This window comes from Strongylocentrotus purpuratus, unplaced genomic scaffold, assembly GCF_000002235.5.
Source record: "Strongylocentrotus purpuratus isolate Spur 01 unplaced genomic scaffold, Spur_5.0 spur5_scaffold_10, whole genome shotgun sequence".
Lineage (NCBI taxonomy): Eukaryota > Metazoa > Echinodermata > Echinoidea > Camarodonta > Strongylocentrotidae > Strongylocentrotus > Strongylocentrotus purpuratus.
The window spans coordinates 9,801,822-9,816,077 of NW_022145595.1; the positions used below are offsets into that span (position 1 = coordinate 9,801,822).

The 14,256-nt window shown below is 38.5% G+C and overlaps 1 protein-coding gene across 1 annotated transcript; it reads left to right on the forward strand.

Annotated features, from left to right (window-relative positions):
* The first annotated feature begins 654 nt into the window (after positions 1-654).
* Positions 655-13,887, forward strand: LOC100891972 (serine/arginine repetitive matrix protein 1). Its single transcript, XM_030979416.1, has 10 exons — positions 655-774; positions 2,575-2,674; positions 4,318-4,447; positions 5,072-6,414; positions 6,907-7,072; positions 8,326-8,431; positions 9,498-9,576; positions 11,791-11,900; positions 12,566-12,719; positions 13,679-13,887. Exons 1-10 carry the CDS (start codon positions 698-700, stop codon positions 13,808-13,810), a joined length of 2,397 nt encoding a protein of 798 aa, XP_030835276.1. The 5' UTR covers positions 655-697; the 3' UTR covers positions 13,811-13,887.
* Positions 13,888-14,256: the final 369 nt, after the last annotated feature.

Genomic DNA, 14,256 nt, shown 5'->3' on the forward strand with positions numbered 1-14,256 from the left:
GTGGGGAGGGGGGGGGGGGGGGGAGATGGACCGTGTTTCGGATCGCATCCTGGCCATGGCCTACCTATCAGTACAAAAAATATATCTATAGTTTTTTTACGAAAAGTCCGAAATTATATTTGAGTCATTTTTCTTTACAGGGGTGCCTGCCCCCCCCCCCCGAAATTATTATTATTGGATATAGGGTGATATGCTCAGGGGAGGGAGAGAGAGAGAGAGAGAGAGAGAGAGAGAGAGAGAGAGAGAGAGAGAGAGAAGAGGTGGAAGGGGGGGGGAAAGGTACATGAGTTGGTAAACATGGATTAATGCAAACACAAAGATTCATAATCAGAGGGATATGCAAGGTCAAGAAGACAGTGGAGACGAAGATAATTTTGTTGACGTCAGTCTTTCTCTGTCGGGGGGGGGGGGGGGGGATGATTTGCGATGACTAGGTAAACACTTTGTTAAGTTATCTTAGCAACGAATTTGCTCAATATATTCATTCAAGTAATATATATATATATATATAGATATATATACATAAATAAGTTGTTAAGTAGTAATAATGATGATTCAAAATTGAAATCAATATTTCATTACATGCATGAGCATGAAGAGTCGAGTGCAGTCGAAGTCGTATGCATTAACGCCCTCTGTAGTTCAATATGGAAATATAACAACTTTGAAAATTTGACGCGCGATATATTTCGCTGAAATGTCGAGTCAAAATAATAAAAAATCTTGGACATTTGTCCCGAAAAGGTCTCAACCACCAACAAACAAGAGAGCCACGTAAGTATCAAAACAAATTTCGAACTTTATGAACCTTGTTTTTGTGGAGAAACTTGGAAAATCCGTAAATTCTTACTCAGGTATCTACGCCCTGTCCCACGTATTGGAAAATAAGTTAGTCATTAACCCACATCCACAGTTACTATTCAAATTGAGAATCTGTCGTTTTCACTCATTTATTTTAGTTTTTTCCCGAATTTTTTTTTCTGTCTACGGTACATTCTAAAGGAAAATTTAAAGGAGATCCTGATGCTCGTATTGAACTGAAAATCTAGAATTCTAGATCTGAAAATTTGAGTTTTTATTTTATTTTGTTTGGTTTTTTAATTAATAAAGATCAAATTGAATTTTAAATAAAATGTGAGTGCAACTACAAGCACTATCGTTATTTATTTAGTAAAGGCATAGACTACATGTATATATAAAAGGTTCTTACCAAGTGTCCACTATATAGTCAGGACAACCTTGTAAAAATAATAATTTTTTTCAATCAATAAAAATCTACGGTGAAGATCTGAAAATGGTGAATTTGATTTTTGTTTTTCTATTTCAATGATAATAATATAGTCTAAGCCTATTTGTTGTTTTTTTAGTTGTTTATGTGTTAACTTTGCAAAGTGAAAGAGATCTATTATTACAATCAGACCGAATTTCTAAACGATCCAATCAAAGTGCGAAAAATCCTTCGTGACCTTTCCACTGGGCCATTTATTACTGAGCACTGGCTGGCGCTATCCTTGCATATCTTGCCACTTTTAATCTCATACAAAATCAAGAGAGGCTATTCTTCTAGTTCTATCCTTACTGTAGGTGGAACAAATGTATGGTGTGTTAAATTATAGATAAATTTGATTGTATATGCGTGGCGTGGAAAGCCTCATTTATTTCTTCTTCTTTAAAAGTGACTGTAACATTGTTGAAGGTTGATAAAAAAATTGCTTAATTTTTGTATAAAATGTTACTTATTATATTTCTTCTACTGTACTAAACCTCTGACATGCAAAAAAATCATGAAAAATTCTCAAACCACAAAGATATCTATGGTTTTCTTTGAAGGCGTCACTGTGCAACACCCTCTAACAGTGATTAACAGTAAATTCTCCCAACCATTTTTGAATTTTCCCAATCGTTTTTTCTTGATAAAAAGACTTAAAACAGGCTATTAAAAATCTGTCAACACTTAAATGTCTGGAATGGTATGTAGAGCCAATTTATTGCTTTGTGACGATTTGCATTCACCTAAAAATGTAATTAAATTGTAATAAATATAGTTGGGACAATTAAGGAATCGATCAGATCAGTTTTTCCCAATTTGTATCATTAACAATGGTCCGTTTTCAATTTCTTTAATTGTACATCTAGCATTGAAGTAACTACTTTAGCACCACTATCTCTCATCTAAACAATGTTTCCAAGTCCCTTTAAGGCTTAATTTTGTTGTTATTTTCTAATCTTGATGGCAACATCTCCATTTGAAAAGAATTTCTAAACCCTTCTTGAGGGTTGGCATAGAAATCCAACTTTACCCAAAAATGTATGATTATTTCTTCAATTTGTTCAGATATTCCATACCAAAATGGTAAAGAAAGGCTTTTCAGGATAAAAGAACTGAGAGAAGTCTGACTCTAAAGATCATTAATATACTTTATTAATATACTTTATTTGGAAGACCCAAAGACATCTAGAATTAGAAGATTTCCAAATTCCAGATTGGCCATGAAATGTCGCAACTCGCAAGCTTAAAAAAAAACTTCCAGTTGACTTCTTTATGACATTTGATGTTATTTTAATTTTTTTCAGACGGCGTGAAACTACCCTTCGGGCCTTCACCTTTGTGCAAGACTGGGATCCTAAAATATCCCCCATCCCACCATCTATCAACAATGCAAGTCAGAAAAAGGTATGAATTCATTCCTGTGGTGTAGTGTAATGCATGTTATCCCTTTAAAGATAGTTTTGTTTCCATATACCAAGTAATTCCATTTAAAGGGGAAGTCCACCCTGTTATTAAGTTGGTTTTAGTAGAAGCAGAAAAATGAGAGAAACGGATCAGAGAAAGTTTGAGTAAATTCTGAAAAAATAAGAAAGCTATGAATTTTGAAGTTGTCATCAGTGAAACACAATTTGGCAACACTGACATATCTTTTAAGCTCCTTTCCATTTCGTTCTGTACAGAAAATTTCATAAACTTTCAATTTGTTAGTTATTGATGTTAGGATTTAATTTATTTATACAGGGGTAGGGTTGCATACAAATATAGTTCAAATAATCATCTTTAGGATGAATGTGTGATTAAAAACTTTCTTAAGGGAAAATATAGATTTTTGAACTTTTTTGGTACAGGGCAAATGGGAGGGGAGCTCACGAGATACATGTACCGTAAATCTCCTTGTATGAGATGCACCTGTGTATAAGATTCACCCCTATTTTTTGCCAACTTCATAGGCAGCAAGCCAGGTCCGTGTTCAAAAACCCATGTAGGGAAGGACCTTTATTTTACTGCGAGGTGTAGTTGAAGGCGCCGATTTGTACTTGTGAACTTGTCACAAATAATAGTAACAATGTCGTTTTGAAAACAGGAGATGACGAAAGTCCAAACAGAAATCTGGCCATACAGGAAGTGTTATTCTAGTTTCATGTGGTGAGGCAACACCTTGTATGACTGAGCTGGGAGACATTGCCAGGCACAGTGCAGGTGGAGGGGCATAAATCGACACTGTTGAAGAACACTTTTGTGTACCTGTGTATAAGATGCATCCCCGACTTTCGTTGTAGTTTTTTCGGCGGGAAAAAAAGTGGGTTTTATATAAGGCTGCGACGGGTAGTCGAATGCTCGAGTACCCGCACGGTTGACAACTACTCGGGTACGATTTCTTGTACCCGAATATTCGGCCGCAAAAAAAAAAAAAAAAAAAAAAAAATGTCCAGGCCCACGCTTACCCGTGCCAGGGAGAGCAGCGTCCGCTGGCATGGTACCGTCGGTAAAAATGTTTCCCAACTCAAGCACTGTCAAACTCACCTTTCAGAAACTGGGACCAAATGTCCAGATTTCTGTTTGGACTTGGAGGAAAATGGATTATTCTGCCATCTTTGGTTTTTAAAACAGCATTGTTTACTGTTATTATTCTTATTAAATCGGCGCCTTCAACTGCAACTCAAAGTAAAGTTGCATGCGTTTTCAGCGAGCTGCGCGAGGGACCTGAGAAACTGCCGAGTGGTATGGTAGTGGCAAAAAAAGAAAAAAAAGGAAAAAAATCCAAAAATCCAAAAATTAAAAAAAAATCAAAAAAATTAAAAAAAATTAAAAAAAATTAAAAAAAATTCAAATTTTGTTAAAAAAATTATAAAAAAACATGGCGTCCGAATATTCGAGTATTCGCCTGTGAGCCTGGGAGTGTACTCGGGTACCTCATTACACTGTTGTGCACAGCCCTAGTTTTATACACATAGACTTACGGTACATCACATGTACATTCAATGGTTATTCTGTTTTCCCAAACCATTTGTTATAAATTGATTTTTATTTCTTTTCACTTTTTATAGCAATCTCACAAGAAAAATAGGAACCAACCCACTTCATCCCAGTCTTCTGAGAGTTCCATCCGAGAGTCCCCCGTCGCTCAGCTTGTTAGGTCCAGCCCTGGACCTATCATTGTGTCCCGGAGGATCCCAGGTGAGGTAGTGGGATGGGGAATTGATGTATAGTCCTGGTCCCATAATTTACAAGGCCCAAGATCCTGCCTTGGACTAACATTTGAAACATGAAAGTCTCATGTTATATTATCCTCCTATAATCAAAGTGTATTCTTAATTGCCTATACAGACATGACGAAAAGACACTGTTGTTAATATTCATTATAAGATGATGAACCGGATCCTAATCAAATGATTGGTTGAGAGTATACAAGGGACCAGGCATTTATTTTGCCCAACACATAATTTTACTAATGACTGGTCATTAGTAAAATCATGTTATAAAACATCATCTTATAAAACAAATAATACACATCATTTTGTTTGGGCATTAATAAAATTACCCACACTCGGTACCTTCAAAAGAGTCCGAACACCTTCGGCTATCGCCTCGGGCGTGTTAGACTGTTCCAAAGGTACCTCGTGTGGGTAATTCTTACTAATGCCCTCACTGCTGTGTATTAGTTGTATACTATCAAACAAAACTAAAGATATCTGGCAGAAAGTGTTTTAGGAATAAACAAAAACCACTCATGAGCCCAAAGCTTGAGCTTAAACTGCAGTGTTGTGTATTTATCTTTCATTTTTCTGTTCGTTCAAACAGGTTCTGGAAACAGCTCATTCAAGCACCCTCGTCCCCTGTCACCACAGACACCATCCGTACCCTCACAAAGATCTTCATCGTCAAAACAACATAGCTCATCTAAAAGCCTTACTGACAGTGCTCAAACAGTGTCTGGAAAGTCTGGTGTGAGTCCCATCTTCTCAGTTCCAAGAACAAGGAAACAGCGAAGTGCCAGTAAGAAAAGGTCACCAGTCTCTCATGGTGGGGAGGAAGAAATTGCAATTTCCCCAGGAGCTAGCGAAAGTGGTAATGAAAATTGGGTGCAGGACACGGACATTGCGGGCACTTCAGGTGTCAGCAATGCTGCCGGTACTTCCCGGCTACAGGAAAGTGTCATTGACAATGTTGGATCAAGCGATAGAGTGCAATCAAGGTCTTCAACAGCCAAAAAGAACAAGGGACATGACAGAAATCTTTCAGAGACTCCAAACGATGTGAGCAAATCTCAAAGTTCAGGATCAGAAGGGTCTACGAGATCCACAAGGTCGAGAAAGAGACGTGGTCCGAGCTTGACCTTTCGAAAGATAAGAAAAGCAAGCCTATCATTTAACAAGTCTATCAGTGTGCTTGATAGTATCAATGAAACAGTTCCTTTGGATAATGAGGTAACGGAGCAGTTACATGTTTCGTCAGCCTCGGATGATGAACATGATGAACACCAACCGACAACAACAATTCCACGGAAAAGGCAAGGTTCAAGTTTGATTTCCAAAGAGGGAAGTGCTAAAGGAAAGACTAGACAACCGTCCCACGAAGATGATGGTGACTCTACTGATGTTCCAGTCGAAAGCGATGTGCCCACGCCGGGAAGTGTCAGGGTTTCTCAGAGTCTCTCCAGTACAAGTGATCGCAGTAGGTCTACGAGCCCTCGTAAAAGGCGGGGGCCAAAACTGACATTTGTAAAGAAACATAAAAAGAAACTTAGCACCACTCCACAAGATGGGGAAGTAAATACTGAAATACATTCCTCATCATCTTTGTCAAGGACTGGGAGCAGAAGAAAAATATCTTCAAATTCTTCATTGTTAGATAGAAGCAGTCCAGAGGCAGTCCCGAAGAGGAAATCCCCAAGCCTTAGGGATCAGAAATCTGGAGCTAGTAGTGCCAGGACTCCAAAAGGAAAGCGGTCTTCCAGGTCATCAAGGTCTGACAGTAGCAGTTCTGAGGCAGATTCTAGAACAAAGTCCCTTAGTCGGAGAGGTCCTAGATCAGCAGGGAGTAGTGCCAGGACCTCAAAGGGAACACCTGTTTCAAAGAAGAAGAAGAATGTCGCATCCAAAATCATATCAAAGGCAGTTGGAAAGACGCCAGATAGGTCTATCGTAAGATATCACCTTGTTTAACTTCTTTTTTAATAGAATGCTTATTTGTAGGTGATTGGTACCCTTGAATAATTCTTATTTATTTTTAGTTTCGTACCAGCATTGATTTATCCAAGAGACAGGGCTTAAATTAATCCAAGGCCACCAAGGCCATGGCCTTAGATGCCCCTTTCATTGGCCTCAATGCCCCTCTCATTGGCCTTGGAGATTTTTTGTGCCCTTTTCAATTCTTCCTATTTGTGCTGTAATATAGGAATGTGCCCTACAGAAAAGTGGCCTTGCCCTAAAAATATTGAAATTTAAGGCCTGAAGAGATGTACCTGTGGTTGACTTAGGTGATCCTACCTAGAAAGTTATTGCATGGGCAGTGCTTCTCATAGATAGTTTATTCATTGACCTTTAACCGTGTTCAGAATTGACCCATTTTTTAACTTGACCTGTAATGCCATCTGAATCTACTGAGGCATTTTCTTTCTTTTTTCTGTATTTCAGAGCTTCATTACAGCGACTCCCAAGAGTGGCCATGTGGTTAGACACCAGGCCAAGACCCAGCAAGGCCAACAGTCTGGACCGGTCAAGGCAAAAGGTCCAGCTGGTCAGAAGAAAAGGGTAGCGGGGACAGAGTCCTCTGAGCCTGGGGAACCAGTAGAAAAGAGAGGTAAGGATGTGCCAAGCTGCCTGGCTAAAATTACCATCCTGTGCTAGAGGAAGTCAACTTTCATTGCAGCATACCACAGGGGGCATGTTGTGAGAGGAATTATGGAAACTTAGATATGCAGCAAGAAGGCAACTGGTGCCTTCTTAAAGATGAAGTTGAGGTCTGGTCATGCGATTGCATTGTGAAAGAAACGGTGTGGAACCGACCAGAAAAGGTTGATCATCTAGCATATAAGAATTTGTGTGTATTGCAAGGTTCTGGAATCATCAAAATGATAAGAAATTTGGCCAAGTCTTGGTAAAGTTACAAACACTGTACACAGAAAGATGTATATGGGACTACACGAACACGTGGCGTAAAAAGCCGGCCCCCCGATTTTTACGATGTTACATGCATATTTACAATATGAAGGCAATTGAAGAGCCATGCTTTTCAGGGAACATGTTTAATCTGATGTTCTTTCACCCTTGCATAATAACAATGATAACGCTCACAAATTATTTTTTACCTCTTCCCAGAACTCGACCTTCTCTGTAATACCAAGAAGGTTAAATTGATCGAGTTGGGAAGGCAACATTTTAATACCCACCAAGGCAGACGGCGTGTTGTTTCCTAAAACAAGGCGCCTTGGAGAGTAAAACAAGTGGCCTTCTCATCTTAAACAAGGCGCCTTGGTGACTTAAACAAGTCGCCTTTCTTGCTGCACGTATAAGCTCCCTTATGTCGCAGTCACACCTTTGTGTATTTGGCTTGCGTATTTATGGCAAGCCGTTTTAACATTTATTCCTATTTCTTGATATCAATAATTACCATTGCTTTACAACAGAAAATCATTTCTTGATATCAAGAAATAGGAATGAATGTTAAAACGGCTTGCCATAGGTACGCAGCAATACGCAAGCCAAATATGCAATGGTGCGACTGACCTGTGCTATATGCTGGTTAGAGGGGGTAGACCAACGATCATACTCTGCATACATGTAGCGTTGGAACACATGGTTGTTTGGTTTGTGTAGGGCAGCCTCTGAGGACATGGTCTCATGATTAATCTTGCAGCTTGCAACTAACACTGCATCTAATTGGACCACACTGCAGTTTTTTAGATTTGTTTAATTTATTTATTGGTATATAATGATCATTCAATGAAACATTTTTGTATGTAATATACACATTTTCCTAAAATATCTTCTTATCATCACTTTTATCATGGTGATCCACTAGTAATTCCTCAGTTTGATCTTTAATGTCCACAGCAAAAGTGCGGTTGTACACAACTGGAGCCCGCCCTCGTCTGATCAAAGACACCAGTGATTTGGATATCTTGTTTAACTGCTTAGAAGACACTGCTATGGAATTCAGGTATTGAAACTGCTCTCTCATTATGCTATTAAACTCATTTGTTGTATTTCAATCAAGTAATCATTTTAGGGTACGGTTTCATCCACTATAGATTTACTTGCATTCAGATTAAAGAACTTGTTGATGCTAACTCCTTCTAAAAAAGCTTAGAGTTGCTCATGGAATTTTGTGAAATGAGAACTTTTGATAGCTGAGGGATAATCAGCTATTACATGTATTGGGCTTTTGATCAAGCCATATATATCGGTGCACTCTTTATGCATTTTTTAAAACTTCAATATTTCAAAATAACCACATCCTATTTTTAATTCTAAATAAATAAAACCCAATTCAGTTATGACTTGCATGTGATTGTTTTATGCAAAAGATTTTATGAAAAAAAAAATCAATTCAATTACAGTATATTCCTCTACAGATGAGAAAGTGCATTGTCTTAGATTTATAGAAAAATATTGTACAGATCATGCAGGGAAGACAAAAAGGAACCTGAATAACTGTGTTGCAGGCACTATGTTGAACTAAACTTATCAAAATTATGATAGGGGATCATAAGCTACACACTTTGTTTCCAAATGCTAAAAGTCCTGTAATTCATTGTTTTATGATGATTTCTTGGGTTTATTTTTAATAATCTGGATATTCTGAAGTTGTTATGTGGAAAAAAGCCTGACCGGCAAATGTTAATAATTAATGCATAATTCAAAGTCATGTTTTATGCCCATGTTAAATTTGTTCAACATGAAAAAAAGGTCCACAAGCTACACACATGTGACAAATGAATGAAGATTTTTGTTTTGCATCTTAATAATGTGAATTCCACCTTGGTTTCAGTCTACCGGTAATGATGATGTGACAAGAAATATACTAAAATGTCATCAAATTTTGGGGCAAACGTCTATGGCATTCTTGTTGCTCAGTAACCTCAGAAGTTTGGCACATTGTGTGTATTGTATTTTGTCTATTTGTTGGGTGCGTAGTATATGGACCTGCGTAGCTTTTAGACCCTTGGTCATATATCCGTATTAAAGCTCTTGTTTATGATTTTTGTTGTGTTTTTCTTCTTCAGAGAAGCATTGGATGCGCCCCGTCACAGGAAGGCAGTCACCAAGTTCATGGAACACTCCAAACATGAGCTCACAGACATGGTATGAAATCAGTAGTTTCCCTTGCAATGGTCGTTGTGTTGAAGACATCTTTTTTTCTTTTTTAAAAACTCTTTATATGCCATATGAATAATCTCTCTGTGCCACATTGTATTTATTATTTGATGGATACACTAATGCTTAAAGATATTTAACTGTTGCCAGCTCAAGAATAATCCATACTGGTGTCATGAACGTCAGTAAACAATATACAAATAATACATTGCAGTGAGGGCATTAGTAAGAATTATCCACACAATGTACCTTAGGAACAGTCTAACAAGCCGAGGCCTAAGGCGGTAACCGAGGGTGTTTGGACTGTTTTGAAGGTACAGAGTGGGTAATTTTACTAATGCCTGAACAAAATGATGTGTATTATTTGTTTTATTTGTTTTATAAAATGATGTTTTATAACATGATTTTACTAATGACTGGTCATTAGAATTGGATAATGACCGGTCATTATCCAAATTACGCGTTAGACAAAATAAATGCCTGGTCACGTGTACGCTTTTAACCAATCATTTGATTAAGATCCACGTCATCATCTTATAACAGTAGATAATAAGGGTTGTCATGGAGCTAATCAATACCAGTGTCATGGGTCATCTTGCAAAGCCATTGTGTTGCACAAAGCAATCCTTCAGTCATTTGGTGCCTATTTGGTGCCTATTGTTTTCCGGGAAAGCTTTCCATGGGAACTGCTCTACGCAGATGATTTGGTGCTGATGGCTAAGAGCGAACAAGAACTGATAGCTAGAATGTCTTCATGGCAAGCAGCCCTAGAAGGAAAGGGTCTGAAAGTGAATGTTGGAAAGTCCAAGGTCATGGTGTCTTCTGCTGATGCAGGTGAGACAGAGAAAACAGGAGAGTACCCCTGTGGAGTTTGCTATACAGGTGTTGGAGCCAACTCAATCAGATGCACCAAATGCAGGAGCTGGGTCTATCGCAGATGCAGTGGAATACGTGGTAGCCTGCAAGCAGCAAGTAAGACATTCATCTGTAAGAGGTGCTTAGGTACAATCTCACAGAAATGTACCAGTGACAATGTGACAGGTCTGGATCTCCATGGAACGACATATGATAAGGTGGATAAGTTCTGCTACCTGGGAGACATGTTGGCTGTCAGAGGAGGAGAGACAGCAGCTGTGACTGCAAGAATCCAAAGTGCTTGGAAAAAGTTTCGTGAACTCTCTCCTTTCCTCACCTCAAGGGCGACCCCGTTAAGAGTGAAAGGGAAGGTGTATGATGCCTGTGTTAGAAAATGCATGACGTTACGGGAGCGAAACATGGGCAATGAAATCATCCAGTGTACAGCGAATGGAAAAAGCTGAGATGAGGATGGTGAGGTGGATGCGCAGGGTATCACTTCACGAGAGAAAGAAGAACAAAGTCCTCCTTCAATCAATGGGATTGATGGGGGTGGCACAGGTTATGAGGATGAATAGACTTAGATGGTTTGGACATGTGGCAAGAAGAGAGGCAACACACTGGCTCCAGAGGGCTCTAAACTTCCCGGTCACCGGAAGAAGACCTCGTGGGAGACCCAGGAAAACCTGGAGGGAAGCCATCGAAGAGGATGCCAAAACATCGGGTGTCGGCCGTGTGGATCCCTCAGACAGGAAAGCTTGGAAGGCGGCCATTAAAGAAATGAAATGTCCAACCCCACAAAGTGGGCCAAATGGACTCTAAACGATGATGATGATGTTTTGTGCAAAATTGCATGTGTGGCAAATAAGCGATAGTACAGAGAGGCGAAGAAAGCAACCGAAGTGTTCATAGTTTGGTTGCGCTTGCAAGGAGAAAAGATTGTTTTAATTTTTTTTCCAGTTTGATTTAAATCTGAGAAAGCACCTGGGCCCTGTTTCATAAAACTGCTAAAACAAATGCTAAAATTCTAGGACAAATTTGCTCTCAACCAATCAATGCCATGATTTTAGTAGCTTATAACAGTTAGTGTAATTTGATACTGGCAAGTTCTATGAAACAGGACCCTTAAGTTTGAAAAAGTCCCTTCCTGTAGTTTTGCTATTAATTTTATCCCATAGTGTTCTCTGAAATAGCGAAAGTAGATTGTACATGTATTTTCTAATTGGGATTTTACCCTGACTTTAAATTAAAGAACATTTTCTGGATCGAGAGTGGGTGCACTGTGCATTGTTTGTCATGTAGCAGGCATTAAAACTAAAAGCTGTTTTTGTTTCTTTTTTTTGGTAGATATCAATGCAGCATGACTTCAAGCTTCAGACCCTAAGCCTGTCAAGAACGAATACATCCATTGGGAGATATCGAAATGAGCTGCTTGACCTACAGAGAGGCAGTACCAGGTAATGTAATTGGGGAATGTACACCAAACTGAGCTCAAGTACATGTACCGGTAGCATGAAAAGAGTTTGGATTTTTTAGATGTTCATATAACCTGACGCATACCAGAGATGCAGTCGCATTCATCTTGTGTTTTTGTCATTGATTGCTTAGTTATTACCATTTTGGAGGCATCAACAGTCCTGTTTGGCCAATTGTAATCTAATTTCACTTGACTGTTCAATAGGTATTTTTCATCCTGTAATACCTACTGTGCAGCAAAGGCAAGTATACAGTATTAAGGTATAGACCAGTTTTGGAAACGCCCCCCCCCCCCCTCTCAAAAAAATGAAATGGAAGCTCTTATTACCAATCATGTGAAAGAATATGTTTTGACTGATACGTGATGATACAATTTTCGCCAAGAAACTGCCTACTAATTGATATATTTGGTAAATTATCATATTGATCCGGCCTGGATAGATATCGCGAATGCACTTCAACATTGAACATTTGGGCATATATTTTTTACTTTTTTGCGAATTTAGGTTGAAGTATTGCCATCTAAACCTCTGAAGGTAATATTTAAACAATATTGAATGGATATTTTGCACCCAAAACCCTTGAACTGCAATTTTACCACTACCGTTCTACCATTAACTTTGGTGTTTTTATCCTCTCAATGCAGACTGGATATCAGGATAGCAGAGTTAAAGAAGGAGCAAGAGAATTCAGTTGATACTAGGGCCAAGGCTCTCAAAGGCATCGACCTGTTTGTCTCGGACTTGGAGAATCTCCATGAAACCTATATATCCAAATACCCAAAGGATATCAAATCTGTGGTAAGATCTTTGTATTTTTTATTCATTTGAAGAACAAATAGTCAGGCAATGTTTTATTCCACAAAAATAGCTTTTTTGTAGATGAAAATTGTTATCAGTTAAAAGGTAAAGAAATTGATAAAGACACCTGCTTGCGCCCACACACCACATATGTACACATTTCTGGTGTAAATCAAGGACTTGTATACTGAAGATCAGTATTTTACTACATGTTCGAGGACACACAGGTTTCTCTCATTTTTCTCCTTCTATTAAAACCACTCTAATATCAGGGTGGACCTCGCCTTTAAACTTTCAATAGAATCATTGCCTGGGGGACACATTTGAGTATAATAGAGCTCATAAAATGTTCAATAGAAATATAAAAGTTAAACAAATTATGTCTTTATATGTTAAAGAACAAAATGAATATGCACACACAAAAATAGAAAGCAATCTAGATTTTAAAGAAAAGAATATTTCCTGAATCATAGCAGGTCTCAACTCAAACTGGGTTTTCAACTTACAGAGGCTCCATGCACACTACCTCTATAAGCCAGTTCATAGTTGCAGTCTGAGCATGAGCAGATAAAGGTCATTGCAGAACAAATTATGAAATACACAAAGACTAACTACTAGATAAGTGCTCATGAAAGTTATGTAATCATTATTCATTTATGCGAAAGCAGTGTACTCCATGATACACAGGTGGAAGTATTCTTTGAAAACAAAGGCTATTTATGTAGCACCTCCATCGCTGTAGGAGTGATTATTTCAAAATTTACAAAGTGGGACCTCTTCATGTTCATGTTTTTTAAGATCTGTGGATATTCAGGGTCATTTGGGACATGTGCTAACCGTGAACCGGTCTATTATTCTGTGAGGAACTGTAATTATAGATTCATCAGCCCTGTTGCCCATTATATGGTAATATTTGATCTTAACGTAACACTTCTTTAATCTTGTGTTATTTTCTTCAGGACCCTATCGTTCAAGCTAACGCCGAAACCTTGTCGTCTGAACTAGAACCTAGGTTAGAACTACAAAACTCCACTGGATCGCTGAGCGACAAACTACGAGAATGGTTAGGCTCACAAGTACTTCAGAAATAATAAATTCTATATCCATTATCCATTCAGTTTCAAAATTGCAATTGTTGTCTTTGCAGACAATGTGTTGTTGTCACTTGTTACAATGAATTTTGAATATGATCTTTTTTAGGTATGAATGCAATGGTATGAATGCCTTTTCACTATAAAAAGTGAAGATGGCAATTTATTTCATCATTTAAAGGGAGATGGTCGTCAGTTTCCATGAGCAGTAGGTCATGATTCACTGACACCAGACTTGGTGGAATTACCACTAATGGGTGTACAAGTCTGCCCATCAGTCAGACCGCAGCGTGCGCGCTAATGAGGCTATACGCTGATTTTTATTCAGCGTCTCTTTGGTTATCTCGTACATTCACGTGTGCTGAAATTCACGAGATTTTCTGTGAGATTTGTAAGGGTGTACATGCAGCTGCTTTTGTGGTCGATAACTTCTGTCAACATGGCAG

What these genes read in the sequence shown, in the direction of transcription:
- LOC100891972 (XM_030979416.1), top strand. Translation starts at nt 698, where the DNA reads ATGTCGAGTCAAAATAATAAAAAATCTTGGACATTTGTCCCGAAAAGG. An exon ending in CCAACAAACAAGAGAGCCAC is followed by an intron (nt 775 to 2,574) that starts GTAAGTATCAAA and finishes AATTTTTTTCAG; the next exon opens with ACGGCGTGAAACTACCCTTC. An exon ending in AGACGCCAGATAGGTCTATC is followed by an intron (nt 6,415 to 6,906) that starts GTAAGATATCAC and finishes TCTGTATTTCAG; the next exon opens with AGCTTCATTACAGCGACTCC.